General features: G+C 51.5%; 4 protein-coding genes across 10 annotated transcripts in view; 2 read left to right on the forward strand and 2 right to left on the reverse strand.

Annotated features, from left to right (window-relative positions):
* TESK2 (testis associated actin remodelling kinase 2) overlaps positions 1-1,818 on the forward strand; it is a 135,941-nt gene extending 134,123 nt beyond the window's left edge. For both annotated transcript variants that reach the window (XM_065914119.1, XM_065914122.1), the window contains one exon: positions 154-1,818. In XM_065914119.1, the coding sequence (XP_065770191.1) occupies positions 154-878 (725 nt within the window). In that variant the 3' untranslated portion in view covers positions 879-1,818. The remainder of the gene's footprint in view (positions 1-153) is intronic.
* TOE1 (target of EGR1, exonuclease) lies at positions 1,739-5,379 on the reverse strand. Its single transcript, XM_065914167.1, has 8 exons — positions 5,180-5,379; positions 4,313-4,455; positions 4,184-4,224; positions 3,942-4,038; positions 3,656-3,814; positions 3,124-3,383; positions 2,765-2,924; positions 1,739-2,686 (listed from the first exon to the last, which is right to left on the reverse strand). Exons 1-8 carry the CDS (start codon positions 5,229-5,231, stop codon positions 2,024-2,026), a joined length of 1,575 nt encoding a protein of 524 aa, XP_065770239.1. The 5' UTR covers positions 5,232-5,379; the 3' UTR covers positions 1,739-2,023.
* Positions 5,342-13,202, forward strand: MUTYH (mutY DNA glycosylase). 6 transcript variants are annotated; one of them, XM_065914138.1, is made up of 17 exons: positions 5,343-5,480; positions 8,839-8,930; positions 9,072-9,198; positions 9,695-9,873; positions 9,968-10,007; positions 10,127-10,200; positions 10,338-10,379; positions 10,462-10,533; positions 10,611-10,724; positions 10,810-10,907; positions 10,990-11,134; positions 11,221-11,284; positions 11,457-11,648; positions 11,753-11,895; positions 11,979-12,131; positions 12,322-12,363; positions 13,020-13,202. In XM_065914138.1, exons 3-17 carry the CDS (start codon positions 9,078-9,080, stop codon positions 13,149-13,151), a joined length of 1,611 nt encoding a protein of 536 aa, XP_065770210.1. In that variant the 5' UTR covers positions 5,343-5,480; positions 8,839-8,930; positions 9,072-9,077; the 3' UTR covers positions 13,152-13,202. The 6 variants fall into 6 exon arrangements, with proteins under 6 accessions (XP_065770207.1, XP_065770210.1, XP_065770216.1 ...); XM_065914144.1 differs by having other exon boundaries at positions 5,349-5,480; positions 8,839-8,922; XM_065914153.1 differs by having other exon boundaries at positions 5,391-5,510.
* Positions 13,203-13,891: 689 nt separating this feature from the next.
* HPDL (4-hydroxyphenylpyruvate dioxygenase like) lies at positions 13,892-15,641 on the reverse strand. The gene has a single exon (XM_065929366.1). It carries the CDS (start codon positions 15,427-15,429, stop codon positions 14,257-14,259), a length of 1,173 nt encoding a protein of 390 aa, XP_065785438.1. The 5' UTR covers positions 15,430-15,641; the 3' UTR covers positions 13,892-14,256.
* Between the last annotated feature and the right edge of the window lie 1,207 nt (positions 15,642-16,848).

Consider the following 16,848-nt stretch of genomic DNA (forward strand, 5'->3'; position numbering starts at 1 on the left):
GCATATCGCCTCCCTTCTGAGTCTGTTTTCTCATTGTTAAATAGGGACAACAGTACCTAACTTTGCTCTCAAGTGGTAACACATTGTATACAAGATATTGCTTCTATTTGTTATGACTAGAGAGAAACCCTGACTTGACTCACTATTCTTCAGGACTCTTGGAGAAAGGACCTGGGGTGAAGCGACTGAGCTTACTGGATGACAAGATACCTCCCAAGTCCCCACGCCCAAGACGTACCATCTGGCTGTCTCGAAGCCAGTCAGACATTTTCTCCAATAAGCCCCCACGTACAGTGAATGTCTTGGATCCCTACTACCAGCCACAACGAGTTGGTGCTGCCCGAGCCCCCAAAATCAACCCTTTTAGTGCTCGCCAGGACCTCAAAGGTGGCAAGATCAAGTTCTTTGACCTTCCCAGCAAGTCTGTCATCTCCCTGGTATTTGACCTGGATGCACCAGGGCCTGGAACGATGCCTATGGCTGACTGGCAGGAGCCCCTGGGCCCACCTGCTCGCCGGTGGCGTTCTTTGCCTAGTTCACCTGAGTTCTTGCATCAGGAGGCTTGTCCATTTGTGGGCCGGGAAGAATCACTGTCTGATGGGCCCCCACCATGCCTCAGCAGTCACAAGTACAGAGTAAGGGAGATCGCACCATTCCGAGCATCTGCCCAGCCAGTTGCTCCAGCCCATGAGGCCATGGACTGCTCCAACCCCAAGGAAGAAAATGGTTTTGGGCCCAGGCCGCAGGGCATCAGTCCATGCCTTGCAGGTGCCCCTGAGGAGATGGAGGTAGAAGAAGAAAGGCCAAGAGACTCGGCTCCAGTCCCCTTCTCTGTCTCAGGCATGGGCCTGAGGACCCAGGGAGAGCAGGATGGGTGAGCAGAGTTCATCCACCTCACCTTGGAGACAGACCTTCAGCTGAAGCCACAGGGCCCCCCGGCATACAGCCTAGACTCTTCCCGGGGGCCCACAGAACACGCAGGCTAAGCCAAGCCAGACTCATCTGTGAGGCTCCCACTGCCCAGTGGCTATGTGAGGTGAGGCAGCCATGAGAGGCCTTCCTAGTTAGGGCCAATGGCTGATACGAAGCCTCTGAAATCCAGCAAGGAGCTCTGGCTCCCACCGGATCCCCGAGACTTCCCGACAAGACCAGAGGACTCCTAATTCTAGTGTGAGCTGGCAGGCAGCTATTACCCCAGGTTCTTCTCCTACCCCGGGTCTGTTTCTTGCCCTTTCCTGGGGCATATAAGCTAATGGATGGAACCTGGAGCTGACCAGGAGACCATAAAGGGCATGGCTATTTCTCAGACCTAAAGACTGGGGTGCTTCTTGCCAGAATGTCTAAGACACTTGAATAATTGCTGTTTGCACTTACTGCACGGCCAGACCATGTCACTACATTTCTATGCAAGGCAAGGCAGAGTGGTGGTCGTGGCTCTCAGCTAACCTATTCAAAGATCTTTTCCAGTTGATTAATCTATTTTCATATTTATGAAGGAGTCTTAATGTTCTGCCCTAAAAGACTTCCAACCCTGTGGTTGGGAGTGGGGCTGATTTTGTAGGCCCTAGGGCCTGCTCTGTATATTTGTCAACACGATACACCCAACTGGTTTATACGTGGACTGATTTCTTCCCTTTCTGCTATGGCCGGAGCTATGGGAACAGTCTGTCCTAATAGAACCGCAATAAGAAATAACCAAAGATGAAGCTGGTCAGATATTTTCATATCTTATTTCTGGTTTTGTTTTTTTTTTTTTGGTAAAACTTTCCCAGGACACTTTGAGATTTAAAAATGAATAAAGTCGGTGTTACAGGTGCTGGTCAGCCTTCTTACTTGTACCCTTGTTCTTCAGCCTCTAAGGTAAAGGCAGAGATGCCAAAGCAGTGCAACAGTATCTCAGCCAGGACCCCATCCTATCCCCGAGTAGTTGGGATTAAGTCACTCACAGGCTAGAGGGATCCAGACCCCTTTGATCCACTCTTAGCTTCTCTTCCTAGGCCCTGAGTGCTGTGTAGAAGTTGGGTCAGCTGCTGCCCCAAGCCAGCTTCATCTTCTGGTTGTGGGCTTTGGAAGAACGGGAGAACTGGCTCTTAACCACTGTGAGGGGGACAGCTTTGCCACTCAGGTATACCTTGTTGTGACATTCAGGTAGCCATGGTTCAGAGCTACAGGGCTGGGATCCTTGGCTCACTCCCAAATAGGCCATCACGTAACCTGTCATAAAGGCATCAAAACCAGCCCGATGCAGTCCATCCCCAGGCACTGGGTTAGGACTGACTTGACTCTCTGGGGCTTCTGAGGTGGCCATGTCAGTTGTGACTTGCCTCTCTGGGGCTTCTGAGGTGGCCATGTCAGTGGTTTCAGCACTTGTTGCTTTAGGCTCCATCTCCAGGTCATTTGTGGGACCTTGCTCAGAGCCAGGTTGGGTCCCAGTCTCATCCTCAGCCACCTCCTGCTCAGTTTCCTCAGGCTTGAGGTCGTCCTTACAGACCTGCTTGGTGGGAGGACTGTCCTCAGCTTCCCCAGAAGGCTGTTTCCCAGGCAGGCCCAACAAAGCCCTCCGCCGTTTTTCCTTACGTCGTCTCCGTCGCCTCTTGTCCTCCACCGCAGCTTCATCAGTGTCAATGATAAGGTCAATATCATGGGACCGAGGACACTGTGGTCCCAGGGGGCACCAGCCATAGGCCTAGAGGTAGGAAAGAAGCTTAGAGAGGGTTTCCAGGCATCAAAGTCCCTTCCCCAGGAAATGGGCAGGTGTGCTCACCGAGAAGTTGTCACAGATGCTGGTGGAATGAGTACGGCAGGTGGGGGGTGGCGCACAGCAGCGGTAGTCAATATGGGCCCTCATGCTAGAAGGATAGCTACAGAACTCCAGGGTTAGGTGTGGGCTGCCGGCTGCCCGCTGCTTCCCATTTTCCCGCTCACTGCAACATCACAAGAGGATATGGGTCCACTAGCATGTAAGCTCCATGACAGCAGGGGTTTTGTCTGTTTTGTTCACTGCTGAACCCTCGGCACTAAAGCACTGCCTGGCCCATGGTAGGCACTCACTGAATATCTTAAGTGAGTGAAATAATCAGGCTTATGCCAGGCCCCACCCTGTTCCCTCAACCAGTCCCTCACCATTTCCGGAAGGCATATTCTAGGTAGGAGGCCAGAAAACGGGCATGAAACTCAGCAGCATATTTGGTGTCATAAATGCCAGCGGGGAACATTTCACACAGGTCAGCAGTGAAGGTTCCCAAGTTCTCGGGCAGGTGTGCGTAAAAGTTCTGGTAGAGGAACACCAAGTCTATCAGACCGTTGTGTAGTACCAGGGGCCGGCGGGCCCGGATCAACTCCAGGAACAGTGTCCTCACTGACTGTCTCTGACTCTCATCACCCTACGTGGAAAGAAAGGGGTCATCAGGAAGGATAGAGTGCCTTAGGGAACCTCTCTTGCAAGACACCTGTCCCACCAGGCATCCTTACCTGGAAAGTTCTCCTTGCTTTCATCTAATTTACTGCTATTCACCAGTGTATCAATTTTGTTTCTCCAGCTCTGTCACTGGTGAGTCCCCATACTCCCTAAGAAGCAGATCCTCCCCAGTGTACCCAGCCTAGAGTAGTAAGAAATGAATTCACAGGAGAGGCAGTCTCAAGGCTGAAGATCTACCTTGTCATTCCCCTTGTGGTAGGGGATTCCCTGAGCGTACTGCCGGTTGAAGTTGAAGCCGTGCTGTACCAGGAACTGCACAGACTTTGGTTCAATGACATACTCTTCCATGCACAGTAGGGTCAGATTGAACACTTGGGCCAGGTATGAGTGTTCACCCTGGGAGAAGAAAAGATTCTGCAACATCCAGCCTTAGGAGAAAAAACGTCATAGCTGATGTTCCTCAGTATCTCAATCCCTCCTTCCCTAGCCACAGACCTGGGATGGGGGTGAGAGTAACCCATACCTTGTCTGGCTGCTGCTTGAAGCAGGCGAGGCCCAGGGAGAGGATGGAACGGGTCCTGGCAGCATGACACACGGCCTTGTAACGTTCCTCGATGCACCTTGGGGTTGGGTTTGGGGGTGGCTGTGGCTGGGAGTTAGCTTCATGAAAGACCCAAACCACCCAAGGCTGTGACCTCCACTCCAGGGTTGAGGTCTGCCCTTCTTGGCAAGGCTAGGACTAAAGAGATCAGGGCTTATACTTACTGGTTCAGCAAACACTTCCTGTCCCCAAGCCCACTCAGTTCCTGTGGATCAGTAAAGGGAGAGCTGTGTTAGGTTCTGCAGTACCAGCCCTTTCACCACCACCTGCTCTCCCAGTTCCCCAGCTCTAACCGTGTCCACAGCCACAAAGTTAGCCGTCTTTATAGCCAGGAGGAGGGATGGCCACATCTCCTTGAAGTTGTCACTTTGCACATCCACCACGGGAACCTGGACTACTAGCTCCTCCCCAGATTTTGTGCTTTGGCTGACACCATCTGGAGATAAGAAGGGTGATGGACATTAACACTCAGGAAAGAGCCCAAGGGAACAGACACCAAGCTAGGCCATGGCTGGGGGTAGGGGCAGCTTTCCCGTCAAGCGTTATATTGCATATGCTTTATAAACAGGATTGGAGTGAACAATGCCCTGAATTTGGGGAGAGAAAGCTTGGGTCTTCCAGTGGCCGATGTAAAATTCTGGGAAAAATTTTCCCCTTAGCATCAAAACCTGTAAAAGAGGAAGGCTGAACTAGACAATCTGTTGAGGTTCCTTTTCCCCATATCCTGCAGGAAATATTTTGTAAGGCTTGAGGTCTTCAGGCCCTTTAAAATCCCACAACGCTCTGTAACCGTTCCCATGGTTCCTCATAGCCACAAGTGGCAGTAGCCAGTACGCGCCAGAGCCTAATAAATAACGCCCCAATCCGTCCTACTTCCTGTGGACCACAACTCCCAACCTCCCCCAATTAACAGAGCTATAAACCCCAGACTACATCTCCCGACATGCCCCCACGAGTCCTAACTATCCTGCCAACACTCCAGGCTTTTGGAGGCGGAACCGCGGTGCACACCGGGACATGTAGTCTCCTCGTGGCTGATTCAAAAGGAAGGCGCTAGTCCTCTGAAACTTGAGGCCTGCTTCTTAGAACTACGAGTCCGTGGGCCTCCGCTACCGCGGAGCGCACAGGCTTTGAAAACGGCCCCTGGGAAAGCCACTCACCGTCTGAGACCGCGGGAGCTGAGGCTGCGCCATCGTCACTGTCGGCGGCCATGACACCGCGGGTCCCTCGCCAGTATAGTCACTGGGCACGGGGGACTTCCGCTTCGTCTCCTCTCTCGGTTCCTGCAGTCGGGGATGGGGCGGGGTCTCACGCCAAGAATCGCCGAACGTTAGGACTTCCTTTAAGGTCGCCTGGGTCTGGCGCGGAGGAGGCAGCCTGGCGCGCGCTGGAAGCGTATTGGCCGGCGTGGTTCGGCTCGCCGCCAAAATTGGCCGGGGCCACGCCCCCTGGAGTTCGTCGGTGAGCTTGGCGCGGGAAATCACGCGGGAGGTAATTCCTTCTTCCCGTGCGACCCGGCGGGAACGCAGGCTTTCGCGTTACGCTGTCTTCATCGACTCTGCCCAGGGGTGGGGGTTGGGGGTTTTATGTCTGTAGAGGATGAGATGATACCTGAGCTAAGCTTAAAGCAAGCGTATAAGTTATGCAGACTAAAGAGTGTGGGGGAAAAAAGATTTGGGAAAAGGCAAGCTCCTAGGGAGGGTGGAGAGCTCATTGCATTCCAGCAAGTGAAAGGAGCGGGGAGCGGGCAGGAGATGAGGCTGAGGAGGGTGAAAGGGACACTTTTGAAACAATAGACGCGCGTGATGACGACTAGAATTAGGCTCCAGCAGTGACAGCGTGTAAGCAGTTAGGAGTTATAGTTACTCCTGAGAGGTTTTGGATTTGATTTTCTGCTACTGAGAGTTGCCCCTACCGTGGACCAGAACTTTCCCAAGAGCTCTAGTTTCCACCAAGGACTCTGAACCTTTTCTCTCTCTGATTATTTGCTGTTTCCAGTTCATCCTTTCTCTCTATTGAATCTTTTCATCATCATTCTGAATTGTTTGGATTTCTCCCATTCTGGAAAGAAGGGGTACTTTTTATGCAGTTTGCCTGGCACTGTGCTCTGCACAACAGTGTCAACAAAAGACACCCAAGTTTCTTTTCATGGAATTTTACAGTTAAGTGAGGAAAGCAGACACTGATCTGCTCACAAATAAACATGAAATTATGATTGGTATAAGAGCAACAATGGAGAAGTACAGAAGTGGGTAAGACTGGAGGGATCTGATTTGAACATTTAAGTCAAGACCTGAAGAGTGAATAAACCTTAGGTAAAACAGAAGAGCTGTCCAAGCAGAGGAAATGAACTAGGTGAGGCCTCAAGGTGGACAGACACTTTGGGAATTTGCAACTATTTCAGGCAAACATGGCTGGAGCACAGTGGGTGAGGGGATGAGGCAGGTTGAGCTGTTTGTATCCTACAAAGATACATTAAGAGGATTGGCTCCTGAGAGCAATGGGTGTGACAGCCAAAGTCCTCTGGTGGCCTACAAGGTACTTTGTAATCCTATTCCCCCCACCTTGTTTGAAATGGCAGCAAACTCCAGTATTCTTGCCTAGAGAAGCTCATGGATAGAAGAGCCTGGAGGGCTACAGTCACAAAGTCGGAAACGACTGAGTGACTTTCACTTTCCCTTTCTTTACCTCTTTGACCTCACCTGCTGCTCACCCCTTCCTTATTCAGTTTCTAACCACACTGACTTCCTCATTCTACAAACACACCAGGTACCCTGCTTAGGGCCTTTGCACTAGCTTCTCAGGATGCCTTTCCCACAGGTAGTCATCCATATGGGTAACTCCTTTAACTGCTTAAAGTCATTGGTCAAACATTGCTCTAACAAGGCCCACCTTGACCATGTTCTTTTAACATTGCAACATTCCACCACCCTCACTTACTTCTTATCCCCTTTACAAGTCTACTTTGACTGTTTATGCTAGTTTTTATCACCTAACATCCTATATAATTGGCTGATTTTGTACATTGTTTTTTGTCAATCCCATAAACTCTGTGAAGGCCCAAACCTTTGATATTTTATTTATTGAAGTATTCCAAGTACCTAAAACTGCTTGGCACATAGTAGGCACTCCATTAGTAATTATGGAAATCAGTGAGTTTGGCTAAGAAAGTTTTGCTAGGAAGCGTGTGTGTCTTATGGATGGAATTGGAAGAGGAGGAGAAAACATTCCTCCATATGATTGGATAAGGGAGAAGGAAAATGCAGATGGAGGGAAGTTTATGCATTGGTTCTTTTTTCTGAAGGCGGAAGCAAGTTCTTTTGATGAAAATGAGGTGTGAAGCCTAGCTAGAACATGGAAGCAGCCTAGATGTCCATCAACAGATAAATGGATAAAGAAGTTGTGGTATATATACACAATGGAATATTACTCAGCCATAAAAAGGAACACGTTTGAGTCAGTTCTAATGAGATGGATGAACCTAGAACCTATTATACAGAGTGAAGTGAGTCAGAAAGAGAAAGATAAATACTGTATTCTAACACATATATACAAAATCTAGAAAAATGGTACTGAAGAATTTATTTACAGAGCAACAGTGGAGAATCAGACATAGAGAATAGACTTATAGACATGGGGAGAGGGGAGGAGAGGGTGAGATGTATGGAAAGAGTAACATGGAAACTTATATTACCATATGTAAAATAGATAGCCAGCAGGAATTTGCTGTTTGGCTCAGGAAACTCAAACAGGGGCTCTGTATCAACCTAGAGGGGTGGGACGGGAAGGGAGTTTCAAAAGGGGGGGATATATGTATACCTATGGCTGATTCATGTTGAGGTTTGACAGAGAACAGCAAAATTCTGTAAAGTAATTATCTTTCAGTTAAAAAAAAAAAGAAAATGAGGTGTGAAGCAAAAGTTTGAGGAGAGAGTTTGAACCAGAGTTTCAGCAGAGACTGCAGTATAGCCAGGTATAGCTCTGTAGACAGACCTTTGGAGTTTGAATCAAAAAGTTGCTTAATTATAAGCCTCAACTTCCTTATAACTGAAATGAAGGTAATCCTAGAACATACCTCATGAGATTGTTAAGTGACTGAGTAAGAAATCTGGTAAAGCATTTACATTGGGTCTGGTATGTATAACACTCACTAACTTAGCTGTTAGATAAAAGGTAAAATCAGCAGCCAGAACAGTTAGGGCGCAGTGAAGATCAACCAGATGTTTTCTCATTACTAGTGGATAGGCAGCTGTGATTTACTAAATCAGGAGAAGATTAGAAATAAAAATAGCTCATTTCCCCCTCTTCCCAACTTGCCATCTGCTTTCAGGCAAATCTTTTACCCTCTCTGATCCTTAGTTTCTCTGTTTTTTTTCCCTTTGCCTTTTATTTTTAAAATCATCACTGAGGTTTCTCCTTTGTATAGGATGAAGGTTTAGACTTGATGATTACTCAAGCTGTTTCACAGATAGCCAGTCCAGGTTTGATGCATGAGACAAGTGCTCAGGGCTGGTGCACTGAGATGACCCAGAGGGATGGGATGGAGAGGGAGGTGGGGGGGGTTCAGGATGGGGAGCACAGGATGGGGAATCAAGCCATGGCTGATTCATGTCAGTGTATGGCAAAAACCACTACAATATTGTAAAGTAATAAGCCTCCAATTAAAAAAAAAAAAAAAGGCTGTTTCAATGTAAATGTGCTACATCCCTAAGGAGATTAACCTCTTACACCTGAGCTCCCAGCGATACGCAGATGCTCCTGCACAGGAGGCTTTAGTCTTTGACTCAGCCCAGCTCTGGCCTCTTATTTATGTCTCCAGGTGTATACTAATGCTGGTCCCACTAAGGCCACTTGCAGAAGTTCAGCCCTACTGGTCATACCTCAGTACCACAGCCAGCCAAGAGTAAGCCTGTGAGCATCTGGGGAGTGCTTGAGAAAAGCTAGACACTTTACATGAATGGTGTGGGGAGGGAGGTAGCTTTACCCTCTACAGGACCCTAAGATTCAGCCTCATGGTGACTGACACACTTTGGCTGGGCCATTCTGTTCTAGCTGATCATGAAGAAGCCACGAGCAGCTGTGGGGAATCGAAGTGGTCGCAGGAAGCAGGCATCCAGCCAGGAGGGAAAGAAGAAACGTGCCTTCAGCAGCAGCCAGTCCAAGCTGTCTGCCCCCAGTGGTGAGGATCTGGGTCCTAATCAGACTCAGGGGCTGGTTTAATTGGCTGTGAAAGGGGGCAAATTCAGACTGGGAAGAGAGCATGGTATGTATCAAGTCATTAAGGGACTAATTAAGGATCTAATTCTGACTTTGCTCTGTGACTTTGGGATAATTGCTCTGAATAGATGCTTTTTATCAGTGACATGGAGCAGTAGTCTGTGCATTTTCTTCCTCACTTGGTTTTCATGGGATCCAATGAATTTATCAACCCGAAAGTGTTCTGTGAATGGGAAGCCCTCCACAGGTGTATATTATGTTTGGCAGAAACTTGGGTTTTCATTATGATCCAGAGACAAAGGAGCCAGGGGTACCACCCTGGGGAAATAAAGGCTAGAAACTTGACTTAGGCTACAAAACCCTAGGGCCTCCTGGTCTGAGCTCAAGCAAGGGGTTGGGGTGGGGGGAGCCTTAAGTGGACAGCCTGAAACCAGGCCTCTGGTGCACATCCTGTGCAGGGACGGTCCCTGAGTTTTCTGAGACCCCAGCAGGGCTGGCAAGGCAGCAGAAGGCGTTATTGCAGGCCTCTGTCTCCCCGTACCATCTATTCAGAGATGTGGCCGAGGTCACAGCCTTCCAGGAGAGCTTGCTGGACTGGTATGACCGAAAGAAGCGGGACCTACCCTGGAGAAGGCTGGTAGGAGGACAATGGATGTGGGGGGGTGGGGGAAATAGGAGGCTGGTGCCCAGTCCCCTCCACACTAACTGCCCATCTGGGTTTGCATTGGCAGGTGGAGGGTGAGGTGGACCTAGACAGGCGGGCATACGCTGGTGAGTACATCTCCTTGGAACAGGGCTGCTTTGCCTAGACCACCTCGTTTAGGGTCTGGGAGCTGTGGGCTAAGACTCGGGTGGTCAGCAGTGTCCTCATGCCGGCCCCTCTTCCCCAGTGTGGGTCTCAGAGGTCATGCTGCAGCAGACCCAGGTTGCCACGGTGATCAACTATTATACTCGATGGATGCAGGTGACTTCCAGGAACAAGGGGAAGGGTCAATCATGGTCCAGACCCCAGATGACTCCTTGGGGGTGGGGATAAAATAAGGCCTCCTCCGCTTCTTTCACCTTTGGCCTCATTTCTTTTTGTCTGCCTTCGGGCTGTAGAAGTGGCCAACGCTGCAGGACCTGGCCAGTGCTTCCCTGGAGGTGAGAACCACCCTAGGGTAGGGGGAATGGGGCCTACTGAGGACCGATCCCTGACCCCTCTGACCTCTGATCCCACGCACAGGAAGTTAACCAACTCTGGGCTGGCCTGGGTTATTACTCTCGAGGCCGGTGGCTACAGGAAGGAGCCCGGAAGGTAAGGGGTTGATGAGGGGTCTGGGAGCCCCAGGACCTTGAGTGTCTCGTAACCATGAACCTTCCCATTCCAATCAGGTGGTAGAGGAGCTAGGGGGCCACATGCCACGTACAGCAGAGACCCTGCAGCGGTTCCTACCTGGGGTAGGGCGGTACACAGCCGGAGCTATTGCTTCCATAGCCTTTGGCCAGGTGAGCCCATCACCCACCCCGATATTGGGCATGCCCCCCTACCTTCCTCCCAGACCAGGCTGACTCCCGGACTCCTCTGTGCCAGGCCGCCGGAGTGGTGGATGGGAACGTCATACGGGTGCTGTGCCGTGTCCGAGCCATAGGTGCTGAACCCAGCAGCAGTCTTGTCTCCCAGCACCTCTGGTAGGATACTGGGGTAAAGAGGAAGATTAGAAAAGGTGTCTCCAAAGGGTCTTTGGCTCAGAGCAATGGTCCCTTCTTGCAGGAGCCTAGCCCAGCAGCTGGTGGACCCAGCCCGGCCAGGGGACTTTAACCAAGCAGCCATGGAGTTGGGGGCCATAGTGTGCACCCCGCAGCACCCACTCTGCAGCCACTGTCCTGTGCAGAGCCTGTGCCGGGCACGCCAGAGGGTGAGCCACCCAAGGAAGGGAGGCAGTCAGGCGTCCTTGGGAGTGACCCCTGCCCCATGGCATCCTGTCCTGTCTGTGCCTCTCAGGTGGAGTGGGAGCAGCTCTCAGCCTCACAGAGCCTGCCGGGCAGTTGTGACGTGGAGGAGTGTGGTGAGTGGCAGCCCCAGCCCTTCCTTATGCCGTCAGGGAGCTGCCTGTGGCAGCCTCATTCCCTTTCATCCTGCAACCGAGTCATTCTACAGAGTTGGGCAAAGGCCTGCTCTTTGGGCTTGGCACCTGAGCCCACTCGGCCTGAGCGAAGCTCTTGGATCTCTCTTCCCAGCTCCCAACACTGGACAGTGCCCGCTGTGCGCGCCTCCCACGGAGCCCTGGGACCAGACCCTGGGAGTAACCAACTTTCCCAGAAAGGCCAGCCGCAAGCCCCCCAGGGAGGAGTGCTCTGCCATCTGTGTTCTGGAGCAGCCCAAGGCCCTTGGGGGTGCCCGCATTCTGCTGGTGCAGAGGCCCAACTCAGGTACCTGGATCCTGGGAGTGCAGGGAGGTGGCATGAGCAACAGGGAAGAAAAGGAGGCAGCAGCAGCTAAGGCCCCACCCATGCCTGGCTGCCCTCCCTTTCAGGTTTGCTAGCAGGACTATGGGAGTTCCCATCCGTGAATGTGAATGCAGAAACCTCAGGGCAGCATCAGCGGGAGGCTCTGCTGCAGGAACTGCAGAGTTGGGTTGGGTCCCTCCCGGACACCCGCCTTCAGCATCTGGGGCAGGTGAGTGAGGAGAGGAGTGACCAGGAATGATGGCTTCTGTGGCCACATCTCCGGGTCTGTTTCAGCCTCTTGGCACCCCCTAGGTGGTCCACACCTTCTCTCACATCAAGATGACATACCAAGTATATGGTCTGGCCCTGGAAGAACACACCCCAGTGACCATTGTACCACCTGGCGCTCGCTGGCTGACCCGGGAGGACTTTCACACTGCAGCCGTCTCCACCGCCATGAAAAAGGCACTACCTTTGTTGTCTTCGTTGTGTTTTTTCGTGTTCCCTGCATTTTCTAAGTAAACCTATTACTATGTAAACAAATGAAAAACATATCTTAAACAAAAGTGTCGGGGCATGAAGTTAAGGGTAGAATACAGAGGTTTGTCTCTTTGGGGGAAAGATGCCAGCCCTGCACTTCCCTCGTCTCGTCTAGGTGTTCCGCATGTATGAGGGCCAACAGCCTGGCACCTGCAAGGTGAGTCTTTTGGCCCTCACCCAGCCATCTCTCCCCAGGGCCAAATCTACAGGTTTTCAGTGAGTTAAGTGATGCATGTTTGGGTGAACAGTCTCCATGACAGAGTTCACTGGAGCGAGAGGAATAGTTCTTGACCTGGAGACCTTACAGGTAGAGAGGGGACAGGAGCAAATGATGGAGACAGTAGTGTCACAGTGTGTGAAATGTTTGTACTCAGTTTTGTGGGATATGAAGTGGGGAGCTGTCATTTCTATCTAGGAGACAAGAGTCAGGAATGGATGCTTGGAAGAAGCAGCTGGTAATCTAGGTCCTAGAACTAAAGCATTTTCTCCGGGTTTGGAAGGAGAATCAGCAGTAAAGATGTTCTTTCCTGGCCCAAGAGTAGTGTGAGCCACGGTGAAGTACAGTACAACCTGTAAGCTGTTGGATTAGTTAGAGTTGTTAGCAGGACTGGCCCAGGCCAGTTAACACCGGGCCCTGAAGGATTTTGGGTGGAGAGAAGAGTCAGATTTGCATGTTAGGAAGACTGCCTCAGGAACAGGATGGAAGGTTTACAGTATTAAGGCTAGAATCTGAGCTAGATCAGTGGTGTGGGGGGCGGGGTGGAAGGAGAAGACTCTACTGTCACCTCGGTGTTTCCTTTGTCTTCTGCACAGGGTTCCAAAAGATCCCAGGTGGCCACCCTGTCCAAACGGAAAAAGCCCAGCCCAGGCCAGCAAGTCCTGGAGAGTTTCTTTCGGCCCCAGGTCCCCACTGATGCACCCAGCCTCAACAGTGCAGCCCAGTGATGCCTTTGGAATCCTCCACCCCGCAGAGAATCCTGTTTAATAAAATGCTTATTTTTGTAGTCATTCTGGAGACTTCCCACCCTCTCCTGAGCCCCTTCACTCCTTACCTCTGAGGGACCCAGAAAGTGGTAGAGCTCTGTTTGGTGCTGACTTCTGAGCTCCTAGCCAGCCCTGGGCAGATGGAAGAGGGGGGGTGTTCCGTCCTGAGTGATCTGTCCTCCTCCAACCCCAGAAGGGGAGAAGGCAGCTGCAGGGAGCTCCTGCCAGTGGCTTACATCCAGCACTCTCTGGCCAGGTCTCTGATTGGAGCTGCGTTATCACCCTAGAGCAGGTGGTTGGGCTTAGCCCTGACTCAGCCCCTCCCTGCAGTGGCTTCTCCCTAGGGAGAGGGGAAGCACAGGAGAATTTATTTTGCCTTAGACTCCTGTGCTCAGTGATTCTTTGGAGACCCCAAAGAATCCAAAGATTCTTTGGACTGTAGCCTACCAGGCTCTTATATCCATGGAATTTTCTGGAAAAAATGCTGGAGTGGGTTGCCATTTAGATCATTTGTTTAGGGATATATTATATATGTAGTGAAACAATGCAGAAAAACAGGTTTTTTTTTTTCATTTATTTTTATTAGTTGAAGGCTAATTGTTTTACAATATTGTAGTGGTTTATGCCATACATTGACATGAATCAGCCATGGATTTACATGTGTTTCCCATCCCGATCCCACCTCTCTTCCCATCCCATCCCTCTGGGTCTTCCCAGTGCACCAGTCCTGAGCACTTGTCTCATGCATCCAACCTGGGCTGGTGAGAAAAACAGGTTTTTAATCATAATATTGGAGGTGTGATGGAGAGAAATGAGGTCAGAAAGACACAAGGAGGATTCAGAAATCCCAGTTCTATTTCCTAATCATATAATCCTGCTGCTATTTACACTTTGCATATATATTAGATACAGACAATATGAGAAATGTTTCACAGTTATAAAAATCCTACCTTTCTGGACCCCTGTGAGAGTTTCAACTTCTGGCAGGTACTGATGAAATGGAAGCCCCTAAAGACAAAAGCTTTTACTCCAGGCCTCCGTGAATGTCCCTCAGTTCCAGCAGGCCCTAAGCCGAACTTTCCAATGCTCCAGGACAGGCGGCTGCATCCAGCTTGGGCCCTTTGCAGGTTTCTTGGACCCTGGCAGCTTGCTCCTGCACAGACTGCCACAGGGCCCGAATGTTGCCCTGGCCAAAGCCAGTGGCCCCCTGTCTCTGGATCAGCTCCAGGAAGAAAGTGTCCTCTGCAAACAGGGACTTGGTGAAGACCTGAAGCAGAAACTTGCCTCTGTCACCATCTAGCAAGACCCCCTGTTGGGCCAGCAGGTTAGGCTCGTGCCCTGCAGCCAGGATCTGCTCCACCTTGCCTGGCTGCTGGTAGTAGGCCTCAGGAGGAGTCAGAAGCTGACCCCCAGCCCCTGCCACCCCTTCAGTGGCTTCCTTGATACTGGGTGTGTACAGCCCCACGTGCTGCAATCCAGGTCCCCTGTTCCTGGCCAGGAACTGCTCCACCTGGTCCTGTCCGCTGGTGGCCCTCGGCAGGGACTCTGCCAGCACAAGGGTGGGGACAGCGCTGCCGACAGGGCCCTGCAGGGCAGTGAGCCTCAGCCCACCAAGCCCGGACCCTGCTGCCACCTCCAGGCCCAGCTCTGGATCCTCACCTGGGCTCAGTGGTAGGTGGTGAAAGCCTAGACAGTCGTGGAACCAGTGCATCAGTTTTGGGGAGCTGCTGGGGTTGCAGGCCAAGGTCAGGTGATCCACGTGGCTGAACCAGCAGGGCCCGGGTGCAGAGGGCACAGGGCTAAAGCCAGGCAGGAAGGGCCCACTGAAGCCAGTGCGCTCCAGCAGCGTCAGACTGAGGTTGCCTGCTGGCGAAGTGACCACGGCATAGATGGCAGCGCCCTGCTCATCTCGCACGCTAACAGGGGGTACCGGCACGCTGCAGCCCAGTGCCGCCAGCGCCCGGGCGGCAGCGTCCGCGTCGGCCACGTCGAAGCACAGGTTTGTGGCGCTGGGTATCCCATGATGCGGGTCCAGGCCATACAGCGGCTCTCCCAGCCCCGCGCCCTCGTTCACCAAAAAGACAGCGTCGCCGCTGCGCAGAGCCAGCTGCCTCCAGCCGTCTGCTTCCCGCACCGCCAAGGGCTGGAAGCCAAAGAAGCGCTGCAGATCCTGGGCGAAGGGTAGCCCCACCGGCACGTGGAAGGCGATATGACACAGACGGCGGACTGGAGCGGCCATGGCGGTGTGGATGGCGACCCTGGCCTGTCCTTCCCCTGGGGACGCTCACTTGTCGTTCAGGACTCCGAGACTCTCAGTCCCTGGCTTGTCGTCGGAAGCCGGTGGAGTCCAATTTTGCCGGCAAAGCACCTTCCTCGATCTTTTTCTGGCAGGAGCCACAGACGGACCCCCTTGGGGGCTTGCAGTTCCTGCTGCCGAGCTACCGCAAACTGGAGCTGTATGGGGACCACCAAGTCTGAGCTGCGGCTTTTGAGAACCACGTGGAGGCACGGCAGGGAAGGGGCGGGAGAGGGGGCGGAGCCAGTGACTGCCGCTGCCATGCTCCACCTTCTCGCTCAGCCTGTGTTGCAGACGGTACACGGGGTACACAGGACTGCCCCCTCCCATGGCCTCTGTCTGGGCCACACACCCTTGGGCACTGATTCTCCCTTCCCCCAACTCTCGAGATCACAATAGCTGCCTTCATTAGATTCCAGGCACTGGGCTCCCATGCATGCGGCAACCTCAGAGCAAAGAGAATCAGCTCTAGTTGGTGGAAGAGCCCGGATTTTCTCCCTACAAGCACGGAATTTCTTAGCAATTTTCCTGCTTTAGTTTAAAATATTTGGAGAATTTTGCTTTTAAGTCCTAATGTTCCTAAAACTTAAAAAAAAAAAAAAAAAAGAATGCTTTTAAGTTACAAATTTTCACTCTCCAAAATAGTGCAGAGAAATGTATGTTATAGGAAGATAGACCATTTATATGGCTCCTACAAGCATCTGTCTTTTGGGAAATCTCTCAGTTGCACCTCTTTTTTCAACCCCACTTCTCCCTTAATATGGTTTACCCTCCTTGCCCCAAACAAGATTTAGAGGGAAAAAAATATATATATAAACCAGTGGCTCAGGATCTGAAAGGAACAGCTGCATGGGTGTCCTTTCTCACCCTCCTGACTCTATTGAAAGAAAAGTGAAAGTCACTCAGTTATGTCTAACTCTTTGCGATCCCATGGAATAGTCCATGGAATTCTCCAGGCCAGAATATTGGAGTGGGTAGCTGTTCCCTTCTCCAGGGGATCTTCCCAACCCAGGAATTGAACCCAGGTCTCCCAAATTGCAGGTGGATTCTTTACCAGCTGAACCATGAGGAAAGCCTTAGGATTGAACAAGCCCTCCCTGCTCTTTGAAGTTTCTTGATTGGGTACTGGGTCAGAGAAGCTTAGTGGAGCCACTTCTGGTCTTGCCATTCAGAACAGTGTGAGATCCCTGGGTTGAGGAGATTAGGAGTCTTCTGGAACTTCACCTGTAGCTCTTGAAGGGATTGGAAGGGCATTCCAAGAAGGGCAAATGGCATAAGCAAAAGCTCAATGAGAAGTGTGAGCCAAGCCCTCAGAGGACTGACCAATGGAGTGTAAGGTTGGGGAGATAGTGGGATGGATGC

Source organism: Muntiacus reevesi, chromosome 1, assembly GCF_963930625.1.
Source record: "Muntiacus reevesi chromosome 1, mMunRee1.1, whole genome shotgun sequence".
Lineage (NCBI taxonomy): Eukaryota > Metazoa > Chordata > Mammalia > Artiodactyla > Cervidae > Muntiacus > Muntiacus reevesi.